Source organism: Boleophthalmus pectinirostris, unplaced genomic scaffold, assembly GCF_026225935.1.
Source record: "Boleophthalmus pectinirostris isolate CB_2022bp ecotype Guang Dong unplaced genomic scaffold, ASM2622593v1 HiC_scaffold_12, whole genome shotgun sequence".
Classification (NCBI taxonomy): Eukaryota; Metazoa; Chordata; class Actinopteri; order Gobiiformes; family Gobiidae; genus Boleophthalmus; species Boleophthalmus pectinirostris.
Window position 1 is genome coordinate 7,141,564 of NW_026571018.1, and position 15,541 is coordinate 7,157,104.

The 15,541-nt window shown below is 37.8% G+C and overlaps 1 protein-coding gene across 1 annotated transcript in view; it reads left to right on the forward strand.

The window, feature by feature from the left end:
• The first annotated feature begins 242 nt into the window (after nucleotides 1-242).
• The window catches only part of usp28 (ubiquitin specific peptidase 28), a 40,026-nt gene continuing 24,727 nt past the window's right edge, over nucleotides 243-15,541 (forward strand). The window contains exons 1-8 of the mRNA XM_055148803.1: nucleotides 243-278; nucleotides 5,207-5,284; nucleotides 8,637-8,730; nucleotides 9,202-9,289; nucleotides 9,363-9,525; nucleotides 13,029-13,115; nucleotides 14,183-14,320; nucleotides 15,236-15,306. Of these exons, the coding sequence (XP_055004778.1) occupies nucleotides 243-278; nucleotides 5,207-5,284; nucleotides 8,637-8,730; nucleotides 9,202-9,289; nucleotides 9,363-9,525; nucleotides 13,029-13,115; nucleotides 14,183-14,320; nucleotides 15,236-15,306 (755 nt within the window). The remainder of the gene's footprint in view (nucleotides 279-5,206; nucleotides 5,285-8,636; nucleotides 8,731-9,201; nucleotides 9,290-9,362; nucleotides 9,526-13,028; nucleotides 13,116-14,182; nucleotides 14,321-15,235; nucleotides 15,307-15,541) is intronic.

Consider the following 15,541-nt stretch of genomic DNA (forward strand, 5'->3'; position numbering starts at 1 on the left):
GCTTCCTCCCGTCCACGTGAGCGCGCTGTGTTGCGGAGCAATGCGGAGCGGCGCGCAGCGGAGCGTCGCGTCGCGTGGCGTCGCTGCCTCTCCGCGGACGCTCGGAGCTGAGTGACCACGGTGACCGTGTACGCGCAGGCTGCAGCTGCTGGCCGATGGACGAGGCGCTGTGACTGTCGGATCACGGCCCGAAAACACTCGAGGATCGCGGACAGGACTTCGGCTCAACTCAGGGGGCTGCAATGGGCGCGGAAAATGGGGAGAACTCAAGCAACTCGGTGAGAGGGAGTTTGGAAAAAGACAAATATTCGTGTTGTGTGCACTAACATCTAACATTAACAACTCATGTGTGAGCCGCGGACCTGTCAATCACATGCCCTTTAGCAAAAATGTTAACTAATTTCAGCAGACTTTTTAACGAAATAACTTAATTTTGATCTTGATTTACGCTAAGTTCTCATTTAACTTATATATTATTTCATTACTTTTTTTTTTTTTTTTTTTTTTATTATTAATATGTAACATCGAACATAAAAGACACAAGTTGGGCAGTAACAAAAATAAATAATACCATTTTGTTAGTTTTGTTACTAGGATATAAACACCATTTTGCATGACTGAGTTGCCAATCAAAGACGCATTACCCTCTGAAAAAAATGTCAAAAGTGTTTAAATCTATGTCGTCAAGATTTAATACTATATATACTATATATTTTTTAAATGCGGTATTTATTTGTTGTAGCATGTATTTGATGTTGATGTTGATGAAAAACAGTCATACATGCTTTTAATCTTATCAAAAATGCATCTGGGCTGATCTTAAGTGAATTAAGAGTTTTTTTTTAATGTATGATATTTACAATTTTGGATCCACAGCTGCTGCTTTTTGACCATTTTGTCTGTCAGAATTTAACTTTTATTTGTTTAGTTGCACTTTTTTTCATCATTTTATCTTATTTATCATTTTATCATTAAAATATCACTAAACTACAGTATTTTTGATCCAGAACCCTGTTATTTATTCACATACCGATAATCGTCATAGGCCTATTACTTTGTTTACATGTTATAACCTATTTACACTTTTGGTATAGGCTGCCTCTATTTAAAGCTTCCATTTCACGTTATTCTCGTCTTGCTCGTCTAGTTGGCTGTTATTAATAGGCTGCCTCTTGCCCTTTTCATTCTTTCAACATCGAAATGACCCGTAATTCCATCATTTCATCCTTTTAGTCAAATCATATCAAAGTAAATAATATTTCAAGATTATTTTAGCAGTCGACTAGCCAGTGATACATTTTTTACAATTATTCATATTTAAGATCCAATATTACGCAAAATTTAATTCACTCTTGTGAACTTTAACACGTGTTATAATGCTGTTACCTCCAAAAACAGGAGTTGTGTTTTTTTTTCGTTCACACATGTTTAAATAATCCTTTATAAGTAGTCTTTTTACATCTCCAAAGCTCAGAATGCTCTGTTCTACCTTGTGATGTCATGCAGTGTTTTTTTTTTAAGTCAATAGCTGCTTTCTTACTGTTCGTTCAGTAGAAATTTGCAACTCCAGGGCTGAAATAATCGAAATTATTGCAGTGAAGGTGTGACATCACAAGGTGGAACAGTGTGTTTTCAGTTTGAGAGAAGAACTCAGTCTAAATATGCAGGATTTGTGTGTTAAATGTGTGTGAATGAAACTAAACACAACTACAAGATGTTTTTGATGAGGAAACAACATTAGAAAATAGCGTAATATGGGCTTCTAAAGGCTTCTAAATTGAGAATGTTTATGAATAAAGTGTATTATTAATGAAATCTATATATCTGTATCTAAAACTCAAACTGACTGTACTGACAGTACTGACTGTACTCTAAACTATATGCAGAAAAGAATACCAGGAAACATATTTATATAAAGACAGATTTAACAATATTTGAATCATGAGTTTAATCTGAGATTTTACAGATAGATACCAAACAATAACAAATCTTCAGCTGACTGACTCACTCACTAACTTCTCCTTTCTGTTGCTGTCCCATGTAAATCCTTAAAAGCTAAATAAAGCGATTGGTTGACAAAAAACTATTTAGCGTTGCCATGAGACTAACATTTCAAACTCAATTTCAATACTAAGGAACAGAGTCGATACTCAAAACTGATTCCAATACCACGATGATAGTAAAAAAACACTTTATTTAAACAGTAGAATGTCATTTTCAACATTAAATCTTTTATTTTTTTTTTCTTTGATTTTTCCATGTGGTTTTATATCTGTGTTGATATAGGTAGTTTTACAGCTCAAGATCATTCTAAAGCCATTCAGAAAGAAAAAAAAAAAAATTACTTCTATCGTTTCTGGCAGAGGTGGGACCAAGTCATTCTTTTGCAAGTCTCAAGTAAGTCTCAATTCTTTGACCTCAAGTCCAAGTCAAGTCCCAAGTCAAATACAGGCAAGTCCAAGTCGAGTCTCGAGTCACTGGCCCAGAAGTCCAAGTCAAGTCCAAGTCGTCTGCTTTGAGCTTCAAGTTATTTCAAGTCTTTAAACCAATGTACCAAATATAAGTTAGAGTTTTGCAATTTAAATGACTTTTAAACTAAATTGTACTTTAAAAAAATCATACGATGTTTATATATGAGTATTTAGAGTATATAACTGGCAGAACTGTTACATTTTCCTTCTTAAATATCTTGACAAGATCTTAGAGTGAATCATTACAGTCAAAATAGAAATAATTGAGATTTAAAAGTGCTTCTCAAGTCTTCTCAAGTCACAGGCCAAGTCAAGTCCCATGTCTTAGTCCATTTTATCAAGTCAAGTCTCAAGTCCTAAAAATAGTGACTCAAGTCTGACTCGAGTCCAAATCACGACTTGCAGGTCCCCACCTCTGGTTTCTGGTTTCTCATAAGACCTCAAAAACTGCGCAAAATACTTTTACTTTTTACTCTTTAAGCAAATTTTTAAACAGGTACTTTAATACTTTTACTACTTTCATATGATACTTTTAGTTTTTTACTACTTGAGTATTTGTCTGTTCCAGTATTTGTACTTGTTTCACCACTATCGCTATCAGATTTTTGATACTTTTGACAACGCTACTGTGAAATAACTCTTCATTACTAATCCACTAATGCCTTTGCTGTGTTTTTCCTCTCCCTTAACATTAGCAGTTGCAGAGGAGAGGCATGGGTGCAAGTGTCTGTGTCAGTCAGGCTCGGTGGCAGTGAGAGGAATGATAAACAGAAGCCTGGGGTCCATGTCAGTGAGACCAAAATAGCGGCTAACCTAGAGGGGCTTCTCAGATAGCCCCACAAGCTCCATATAAGTCTGACCCGTCGGCCTGGTTTCCTGTGTCCCTGCTGCTGTCTCTCTCTCTGTGTGTGGGTCACAGGACGGACAGTGGACAGTGGGCCCGTACACCTGCTACTGGGCGCTGGGCTTTATATAGAGACTAACCCAATCTATGTTTATATAAAGAGGGAGATACGTGTGGTGTTTACCGCGTGTCAGTGTTGATAGTTTTGGTTAGAGAGAGACCAACATGCGTTTTTTTTAAGAACGATGCTGATACAGATTGTTTAGAATCCAAAAGAGCTGATATTTTTAGGGTGATACGTAGGACCGACGCTGTTTCCTCTCCACAAACATACCCGGAATTGTGTTTTGTTTCATTCACACATGTTTAAACACGCAAACGCTGCACATTTATGCTGAGTTTTTCTCTCAGATGTTCCACCTTGTGATGTCATGTGGTAAAAAATTGCTCGACTGTGTTTTTAAACTTCATAAATCTTCACTAGAATCATCTTAAGATTTCAGCCTGGGAATTTCCAGTCTCTACTGAACAAAACGTAAAAGGTAAAAGGTAAAACTTGATAAAAACCTGTGTGAATGAAACAAAACATGCGGTAACAACATTATAACATAGCTTAAAGAAGCAAGAGTCGATTTACGTAATATAGCAACTTTAATTTGAGTGTGTGTTTGTGTTTCTCTTAGATTTTGTGTGGTGACCATAAACTGTATAAAAGAAGCGTACTAAGCAAGTGTGACGTCACCCATAGCGTTCAACGGCGCTCAAATGACAGTTTTTTGACAGACAAAATAGCGAAAAGAAAAAAAAAAATCAGGATCATGTAGAGCGGGTTAATACCAACATTTTAAGACCAAAATGACGAGACTCACTGCAGCAGGTACAGAGAGAGAAGCCACAAAATCCTAATGTAAGTCAATTGGAGCCAGGGTCAGAAGGATATATATATATATACATATATATATATATGGTGGTGACACACATACTTTCACATACTTCCTATATTAATTGTTTTCTTTCATACAGTTTGTGAAGTTGAAATGTCACTTGCATTTTATATTTAACAGTGTAGTCACCTTTCATGTGAACGACAATACATGGAGGAACAAAGTTAGATTTTGTCATGCCAGTGTTTAATCCATGTTCTTTTTAGACTATGAGAGGCCACCATCTGTATTATTAAAGGAACTGTGTGTAAACATAAACATTTCCTGTGTCCACAAATACGACAAACATGTTCAAATCAAATATAGCTTTTACTGATAACAATTCTAATACTGGTTTATTCTAAATTACAAAAACACTGGAGATGTTGTCCCATTTATTTATTGATTGGTTGATTTTTTTATTTTTTTATTTTGAGTTTGTGCCAAGAGAGAAACAATAATCATACTCATACTACATAAACATTGTAAACAACAAAAAAAAAGCAAATTTCTCAAAAGTGTATGTTATAATGTGGTGTCAGAAAGCATAGTGAGACTCAAATTAATCTCTTATTTGAGTTGCTTGTTTCAGTGCTGAACTCCAGTTGGTTTAAATCATGAATCAGTGCTAGTACAGCCTCTGCGGCTCAGTGAGTGAATTCTGGAGGTTCTGAGCTTGTCAATCCACTGGGAATGAGAAAAACTTGTATGCGTCCTCCATCTGCAGGTTTAGCCCCACCCCTCTTTTCCCCCTGTTCGTCAAATACACTCTAATCTAAAGAAATGATTATTTATATTAGTGACTAAGTCCATGGTCATGCAATACCACAGGAAAAAACAACATATTAATAAATCTATCTTCTCATATTCTAAAATAATTTGTAAACGCAATAGAATTTTAGGCATGTTGTGACATCATCTTAAACCCACCTTTCTTGTGTTTTTTTTTTTTTTTTTTTTTTTTACAGCAGACTGAAATTCTGATCAACCAGCTGAGAGAGGTCACTGGCATCCAGGATCCACACATTCTGTACAGAGCTCTGAAAGTAAGAACAAGAAATCTCATATGACTTTGTAACACTGCATGACGCTCTAGTCCTATTGCACGTAAAACACTATAATACAAATGGAACTTTCTACCAATGTTGTTCCCTCATCAAAAACATGGCTGAGGAGGGTTTTTTTGAGTTATTTGAGTTATATGTATGTTTGAGTTATTTCAGCCAGGCTCTATTTGAACACTCGTTACAATTAGCAGTACGATTCTGTCCAAGTCTCCGCCCACAAGCCTACATCTCCCACGCTCCAACACAAAAATTCTGATATAAAGCAATACACTACAACTTCTCAAACCTGATGCATGCTGATTGTGTTGTCATAGCGCTCTGAGGGGGGAGTGACTTAGCGTAGGGAGCAAGGAGAGCAGGGAGTCACGAGCGTCAAATACGTATTTAACATTAAAACGTTCACAAATTCGAAATGTTCAAAGTATAAAATTATGATTACCGTATTTTCCGGGCCATTAGATGCGGTCTTAAGCCTCTAACCGCATCAAAAAATGAGTGCGCGCCCCACAATCCAGAGCGCCCCATGAACGAATCCACTCGAGTGTCCCAGCACGACTTCAGTAAACTATAAAGCCGCACCATCCGCAGAACATGCAAACATGCACGGAGCAGACAGCGCCCACGCAGCGAAAAACACCCGCAGACACACTCATCACTCCACGTCGACGAGGAACGGAACGGAGGAACGAACCGAAAAAGCGAGTCCAATGTGCCACTCTGAGTCACAACTGAATAAAGCCCAGAGTCACCGTGAACGCGCCAAACAAAGTCCCACTGACCCACCCAAATGTTGTGTTTCCTTTAAAGTCCAATGCGGTTTATTTGTGAAAAAAGTTTGAAAACAGACCATTTAATGACAGTGCGTCTTATAATCCAGAGCGCCTAATAGCCTGGAAAATATGGTACATGTGCCACAGATGAAAAAATAATTACATTTAAAAAAAGCCTAATACGTCTTCTTTAAATACACTTCTTTGCACTTTATCTGTCTGAGTCCATACCATCTCACCATCTATTCTGGCTATTTAACCCTTCTCCTATAGTAAGTTGTAAACACTCCAGCAGTACTTTGTTCAAATCATTAAGTCTTACAAATGGGAACATTAAGAGGCTGCGTTTGCCCCAGGAAGCTAAATTAGCATCCGCGCTAACTCATTATGTTTTGAAACACAACTGGCCACGAGCTGCAGTTAGCTTGAGGAACCCCATCACTGTGATAATTGACTAGCGGAGCAATAAACCGAGCCAATGCAGAGCCACCTGTTTCCGAGGGGGGCAGGGGGAGCCGTGGCAACTCGACATCACGTGTTTGGCGGAGAAATAACATTGGGGGATAAACTACTGTATATATTGATGTTAAATGATCTTTTATTCTCTTAAAAATGTGGAAAACTAGTTGATTTTAAACCGTTCGCTGTTGTACCTTTTGCATTTTGAGCATCCGAATTATTCACCGCGATGAGTTTTTAAGCACTTTTCACAACTTTCCGAGACTACAGTGGAGCTTTGCTGTGACTGTACAGCCTACAGCAACTAGCATGCTGATGTGCACTTCCTGATTATCAGCCAACAGAACACAGACAGCACATAGCAGACTCATTTTGACGTCAAAGAGTTGCTTATACAATATGTCTGCACTAGGGCTGGGTATCATTAAGAAGTTGCCGATACGATACATACCTCGATACATAGGCCACGATACGATACATATCTCGATACAGTGAGCTTTCGATTCAATGCGATATATTTCAAATCGATTCGATACAGTTCAATAAAAATAAAGGCTAAATCATGTCTGTGATACTAAAAATCTTTGTTAAACCACTTTTTGTGCAAAGTTCATAGGAAACACAAACATTTTAATCATCAAAACAGTGAAAATGTCAAATGTGTCGCATAAAAAAGTTTCCTTCCTTTAAACAAGTACCAAAACTGTAGCTCTGTAACAAAATAATTTAGTAAAATATACCAAAAATACTCTTGGTGATATATCGATACAGCAGCCCACGATATTGATACTGTATCATCACATTAAGCGATACGATATATTGATATTTCAGTATTTTTGCACACCCGTAGTCTGCACTGGGGCAAGGCTTTTTTGCTCAGATACATCGGAAATAAACCATGTATAGAGAGTTTTATGGTCTAATGGTCAAAAAGAAGTACATTAAGTGAGTGTGCCGCCACCCTTAAGGCCGAAGTATAGTTCTGCGTCGACTCAAAGCACACTGTCGCCTTGTCGCCATCGTTTTTGATTTGTGGATCTGCGTCGAGGTCTATGCGTCTCAAAGTAATTCACCGTCACAACACCAGGAGGCTAGACTGTGTTCATGTTTACACAGGGCAGCTGCGGGGTCATAAAAATCTTAAAAAGGTCTTAAATTTCATGTCCCTAAATTAAGGCCTTAAAAAGTTTTAAATTCTGTTGTCCAAGTCTTATTTTAGCCAATTTTTTTGTATACTCAACCGAGCTGCAGTGCGATGTTAAACGGAGGGAGGCACAAAAAAAAAACACAACAACATGAAATCATGTAATGTGAATGAATGTCTAATTTGGAGTATTCCCAAACAATACTGTGGTTTCTGGTGCGGGCGGCAATGAGTAAACAATGAGTAGAGTGGAGGAAGATGTTGGATGGATCATGGGGAAGTGTCGGTTAAATCCACAGTGGCTCTTCGATTCTAGACAGAGTATTGTAGTTGGTTGGTCATTATTAGAGTTGGATCTGGTGTTTTTCACCCGCATAATGGGTGTGATGCTGGTCTTAATTTTCATTTAAGTGGTCTTAAAAATGTCTTAAATTTAGGGATACCCTGTTACAAAATGAAGCGGAAATGTATGTAGAGCGGATGTAGAGAGGACCAATCGCAGTCCTTATTGTCTGCGTCGCTTTCCCTTGCTGTCTGCGTTGTTTCGACACGTAGTTAGAAAATTTCGGAGGTACACATGACCATAAATTGGCTATAGCGTTCGGTTGCAACCAAATGAAGCTCATCGAAGCTAGAAGTTATAGCAACTAATCTGCAAAAACAAATATTTGGAAATCATAGCTAGAAACCGAAGAGCCAGTCAGAAGTGAGAGTGTTGTAGGTACACACCCTCTCATGCTCGCACTTTTGGTTTAGTGGGGGGCGGGTGCAATGTGGCTGTCAATCAACTCTAGCAGGAGCGATAAAAATAATTTTTGTATTTGTTTGTTGAGTCTGTATAGTCCAGATAACGTTTTGCAAAATACAACTACAATTATTTCTAAAGTCGTTTTCGCATGATTAGTCGATAAATCATTACATCTCCAAGAGGAAAGTTGTTTTGTCTTTGTCTCTGAAGGCCAGTCAGGGGGACATTGGACATGCGGTGGGACTGTTGACCGCTCAGACTGGAGAGGCACAGGAGCCGGGAGAAGGACAGCAAGGAGCCACTGGTGAGACTCTACAGCAGTGTACATCAGTGACACTTTTTCCTCAGTGTCATATTTTTGCAGACTGAAACTAAATGAAAAATAATCAGTGCTTATAGACTGAACTGTAGTAGCTGAAGAGTTGAAGAGAAGAGGCGCTTTGTGTTGCATTTTTAATGAAAAGCGCTCTATAAATAAAGTTTGATTTGGTTTGAGTTGAGGCATGATGCTCTTTACATTTACCATACTCTTCTGCTTTGCAAATTTATAATGAGTTCTGTCTAAATCAGTTCCTGTCTTATTGGTATCTTCCATATCACCCTGCAGCTGCTTCAATATTTAGGGAAAGGGAAAGCTTTTTAGTCTAATAAAATGACAAGCTTGGTCACATGTGTAGCTTATTTATTCTGTTTTAGACTTTGACTTAGACAGACTTTATTTTGTTGGTTTGTTGAGAGAGCTGAGATATTACGAGTTACGTCTATGCTGCTTTAGGCCTCGGCAAAGATGAACTCCAGGCAGCCATTGAGCTCAGTCTCCAGGAGTCTCAGAAAGCCCAGGAAGAAGAGAAAGAATTTCACAGGTACAAATTAACGCCAAAAGAAGTTACAGCTGTATTGTATTGTACTGTTGGATTAATACCATGTTGAACACAGAGCTCTCGAGGCCAGTGCAGAGGAGAACGCTGCACGGATGAAGAGGAGGAGGTGTGAGGGCCAGAGCGATATGAGCAGCCCCGCAGACTGGATCAGGCAGGACGACTGGCCCGTGGGCATCCGCAATGTGGGAAACACCTGCTGGTTCAGCGCGGTAATACAGGTAACAAGACCACACAAAAGAAGGGGCTGAGTGTGAGTGTTTTTTATTATCATTGTGGTATCAGAATCAGTATTATATATAGAATATCCATCGCCTCGCCATCATGATTTGGGTTGTATTATTTTGTAAGGGGTTGCCAACCTTTATCAACTAGTGCCTCCGCTCAATTTAATTTCTCTCCAGCGACTAGGTCAGGAATCAGAATACACTAGACAGTTCGCAAAAACCCCAGAAGTGCAAGTTTGGGCACCAGCAAAACAGCAAAGAGTCATACATTCTGTGTTGTCAACGAATCCCGAGATCGAGGATTTAAAGCCAGAACAAAAAGAATGTTTGGTGAATTTTATCAAGAGGAAAGACGTTATTGCCCTTCTTCCTACAGGATTTGAGAAAAGCTTAATATACCAGTTATCCCCGTTAGGTGACTACCAAATAGCAGCAATTGGTTAAATGAAAAAAAGTACCTGCTTACCATTGAGCGAATAAATTCCAACGCTGCAAGGTTTCATTTCGTTTCACTTTGTAGAAACCGGCTGATGAATCAGGCTAAACCTTTACAGCAAATAAGTTCAATATGGACGACAAAGCCTTTTTAAAGCCTCCAGAAAATCGGTACAGTGTGACTTGTTGATGCACATGAAAACTGAACGTTTTATACAAATGAACCGACTTTATGTCATGTTGTGACATGACTGGGATCCCCGTTTAACTGAAAGTGCCACCAAAAAAAAAAGCACTATTTTGGAGCGTTTAGAGACAAAAGTGGGTGGTGTGCAATAAGGTGGATATTTCTTAGTATGTTAGAGAAAGATAGATATTTTACTACATATACATTTATATAATTATGCCTTATTTGACACCAGTGTCTTTGTCTCTCTTTTTCTCTTTGTTATTATATTATATTGTGATGTGTGAGCTACTGTGTCCAAGTAATTTCCATTGTGGATCAATAAAGTTTGTCTAAGTTTAAGGCTAAATATCGAATCTGAGCTGGGCTGTATTCACGCTTACATCACGAACCAAGAAGACGTTTGGAAACATGCGATGACAACTTCCGGTAGGCTCTGTTCGCAGTAGTAAATCTAACAAAATCTAGGAAAAATAAAAAAAATGGTCCAGTTTTCATCTTCTCCATGTCGTTGTAGCGTTTCGTTATTTTCGGCCAATTTTCATCATTTCTTCACTGAGCGCACGGATTGTGTTAGTAACTACACCCGAAGTTGTAATCGTATGTTTCCAAGCGTCTTCCTGGTTTGTGATGTAAGCGTGAATAGAGCTGATTCCAACAACACTGGAGGAGACATTGTGTGGATCGTGATCTATAATAAGACCTGGATAAGGCCCCGCCCTCTCTCCGTCATTTGTGTCAGCAGCTGAGCTCAGACTAAATTCTCTCTTAGAGCCTCGGTGTATTTATGTGTAGGGCAAAGACCAGTCAAAGAGTTTATAACAGGTTTTGATTCTTTAATTTTTACTTTAAGGTGCATTGTGTAACCTTTTTGGTGGCCCGTGAAAGGCTTTTCTTCATGGAGATGTTATTGCTTTGTCTGGAATGTTTTAATGTATGGCATTAAATCTTTCTATCTTCATGAAGAACCCCACTCACAGTCAGAATACCTGTTTTTCTAGGTATTTTTGAGCTCTGAAACCACCTGTAATTTAATAAATATAAAGTAGAGCTGTTTGTAGAGGAGTAAATATTGTTGTATTTGTTGAAGCTTGTTTCAGTCTGGTGCAATGTGGTCACTGCGATGTTGTGCTGTCTGCCTATCCACTCTATCCTCGCAGATTTAGACTCCTTAAAGTAAATTTTTATCCAAGAAATAGATAAAAAGGCATTTCTTTTTTAATTTTGGATGTTTTTATTGCACTAGAAAACAAAGGAAAGCGTGTGTCCTGGCTGTGAGCGTGCTTGCATCTTCACAAACCTGACTCATAAAACTGATCTCCGTGAAAAATGTATGGTTTTAACTAGGACTGAGTATCATGTGGAAGTTGCCGATACGATACATACCTCAATAAATAGGGCAAGACACGATACATTTCTCGATACAGTGAGCTTACGATTCGATACGATTAGATATGATATATTTCAAGTCAATCTGATACTGTTCAATAAAGAATAAAGGCTAAATCACAATAATCGAGTCTTTGTTAAACCACTTTTCGTGCAAAGTTAATATGAAACACACTTATTTTAATCATCAGAACAGTGAAAATGTCAAATGTGTTGCATAAATGAGCTTCCTTCCTCTGAACAAGCAACAAAACTGTAGCGCTGTAACAAAATAATTTTGTAAAATATACCAAAAAATACTCTTGGCGATATATATTGATTCAGCAGCCTATGATACTGATACTGTATTATCACATTGAATGATACGATATATCGATATTTCAATATTTTACACACCCCTAGTTTTAACTTTCTATTTGGAATCGTGCAGGTGATTTGCCAACTCCAGAAAGCTACACAGTGTTGCTTTAAATATACAGCAGCACTGCATGGGCCCTTAGTCATCTCTTTTTTGCAGGAGAAGAGTAATGACATAGCCATAGAAACAAGCAGGGACAGACCGGACCTCCAACCAAAAAGTTACATAGTTCATCTTTAATTTGGTGAGATAAAACCTGTTGTAAATATAAATTATACTATATTATAGCGATTTGTGAAGAAAAGTTGAAAAAAAGTTGATAATTACAGGAGGTAGAGAGTTGTAAAACGCATTGTTCATCACACTAGGAATAATTTTGTACAAAACTTTGGCACAATTTACACAAGAAACACATTTTTCTTAATCTTTAAATGTTATTTTTACATTATTGCTTTCTTATATTTTTATTTGTTTAATAATTTCTGTGTTTCTTAGAGGAGTTTTGGCCCAGTGTATAATATAGTAGCTAGATAACAGCAGGATGATGTGATTTTCAACCAGAAAGTAAAATGTAAAAACCTAAAAAATGGCAAAATTGGTGGAAAAAATAAATAAATACCAACCGCACACTTTATAATTTGATGTAAACAGTACAGAGCTTACTTATTTTAACATCAAGAGCTGCTTTTCCAATAGATCTGTACTGAAGCAAGACCCATTTTTCTCAAATACACGGGAAAAAATCAGGTACAAGGCGGCTGATGCTACCTTAATATTCAGTTTGCATAAAGAAAATAAACGAAGAGCTGTGTTTTATGTTGATTACATTAAGTTCAATAATAAACCGCCGTCTCCATTCATTTAGATATCGTCAATATTTTAGCTAACAGTAATTACGTTATCAGAAAAGGCCAGAGTGACCACAGGGCTCTCTCGTCAGATCATGTTCCCTGTATTATGGCTCAGGGTCTAAACGAGCCAAGATAAAACTAATTGAATTTCCGAGGTGAAAGGAAAGTTAAATAAGAGCTTTACTGTAAGAGTTTGTATTATCGTACCAGAATCCTTTGCGTTATGTTATTTTGTGTAAAAGTATAGAGTAATGTTTTGTACTTTTTTGTTTTTCAGTCGCTCTTCCATCTTCCAGTGTTCAAAAGGCTGGTTCTCAACTATCATCTGTCAGAGCGTTTGTTGGAGAAGTGCAAGACAAATTCTGTGAGTAAATAAATAGATTTTACAGTTAATGTGAGAACTAAACCAAGACCAGGTATTTTTAAGACATCAAATATATTATGCAAGATGCTATGAAATAATGTAGCCAAGAAAAAAAAGTTAAATACTGTAACTAAATTAAATGTGTTTTAAATTTTTATATTTTATATTCATGTGATCAAAATAGCCACTCTTTGCTTTGTTGTTCTCTTAATGATGGTCATGATGAAGCCCCTGAAATGAAAACAAGACTTTACTGGATCTAGACCAGCGCTGAAGCTGGCCTAAAGCTGGCATAAAACTGGTCAAACTCAGATCTAAACCAAGTAGATCTATATTGAGCTAGACTTGGACTAAAGCTGGTCAAAGCCAGATCTAAACCAGGTGTAAAGTAGGATTGTATTGGGCTAGACTTGGACTAGAACTGGTCAAAAGCAAAATCAGATCTAAACCAGATCTAAACTAGGATTATATTGGGCTAGACTTGGACTAAAGCTGGTCAAAATCAGATCTAAACGAAGTCTAAGGTACCACTATATTCGGCTAGACTTGGAATGAAGCTGGCCTAAAGCTGGTAAAAATCAGATCTAAACCAGGGCTAAACTAGGACTATATTGGGCTAGACTTGGACTAAAGCTGTTCTAACGCTGGTCAAAATCAGATCAAAACCAGAACTACACTGGGTCTAAACCTGGTCTTGGCTAGGACCATAGAATGTGTAAAGAAATGGACTAAGCGAATGCGACTTTACCTACAGCATTTAGAATTTTTTTAACAGACAAAATAGCAGAATAAAACATCATCATGTAGAGCAGGTTAATACGAACATTTTAAGACCAAAATGACGAGGATCACAGCAGCAGGTACAGAGAGAGAGAGAGACGACAATATTCTAACTTAAGTCAATGGGAGCCAGGATCAGAAGGAGTCCAAAGTGTCTGCATGCAAACTTCCTATTTTGAACACTGTGACTAGTACGTTAGATATGTCCATTTATAAATACAGTCTATGGCCAGGACTAAACCAGGACTTGCTTGGCGTGCCTGTTGAGTGTGTTCTTGTGTGTCCAGGACAAGAGGAACATAGCCTTCATGCAGGAGCTGCGCTGTCTCTTTGCTCTGATGGTCGGCTCCAGCAGAAGGTTTGTGGACCCCTCAGCTGCCGTGGAGCTGCTCCGAGACGCCTTCAGGACCAGCGAGGCTCAGCAGGTCCAATATTACTGCTGCTATAACTTGACTGATTAGTTTTTTAAGGGCTCATATTACGCTTTTTTCTCATCTAACTTAATATGTTGTTTCCTCATCAAAAACATACCTGGAGTTGTGTTTTGTTTCCTTCACACAAGCACCGTATATTAAAGCCAAGTTCTTTGCTCAGACTAAAAACTAAAACCACTCTATTCCACCTTGTGATGTCATGTGGTATAATAAGAAGCGTTCCACTTTGTTTATAAACTCCATACACCTCCATACATATATTTTCAGCCTTGAAATTGCCAGTCTCTACTGAACTAATGGTAAAAGGAGCTGTTGAAAACTAGAAGAACTTGAAAACTACTGCTTCGTGACATCACAAGGTGGAACAGAGCATTTCGAGCTTTGGAGATGTAGACAGACTAAAAAGAAGGGAAACAAAGCACCACTCTGGGTATGTTTTTGATGAGGTAACAGCATTATAGCATGGCTTAAAGCTTAAGCTGAAAGCTTTAAGAAAGCAAAATATGAGACCCAAGTAAATGAACTGAAGTAAAGCTGTTTTCCTGATGGAGTGTATTTATAGACGGAAGATACATTTCCTGTATTTTCATCTGATTAGAGCTCTGTCTAAGTCATAAAACCTCTTCTCAGCTTGTGTCATGTTTCAGAGCCTATGCTTACAAAAGTCATTGGTGATTACTTCAATAATTGATTAGTTGCAATTAATCGATTAACTGCTGAAAATCTACTAAAACTATTATTGAAACTAGATACTATTTGAGCAGGTATCAGTACTAAAAAAGTCACATTTACAGGACAGAAATGAACCTTTCCTGAAGCTTTAGAATGATCTTGAGGTGTATCAGAAGAGTATAATGGTATAAATGTATAACAACAGGTCCATTAAAACCAATATATATTTTTCAGGATGTGAGTGAGTTTACCCACAAGCTCCTGGACTGGCTCGAGGACGCCTTTCAGCTGGCTGCCAATGGAAAGTAAGTTGTACATCAGAGGTGGATGAAGTACTCAATTTTGTTACCTAAGTACTCAAGTAAAGGTAAAAGTATCACATGAAATAATCTTTATAAGTAAACCTATTGAAGTGCCTGTTTAAAATTGTGCCATTGTACTTCAAGTATTTTGCAGGGACTTTTAGAACAATGAAAGCATCAAATGTAGTGATTTTGAAGGAATTTTGTTGGTTTTAAGTGAGTCAATTGATTTCTTATT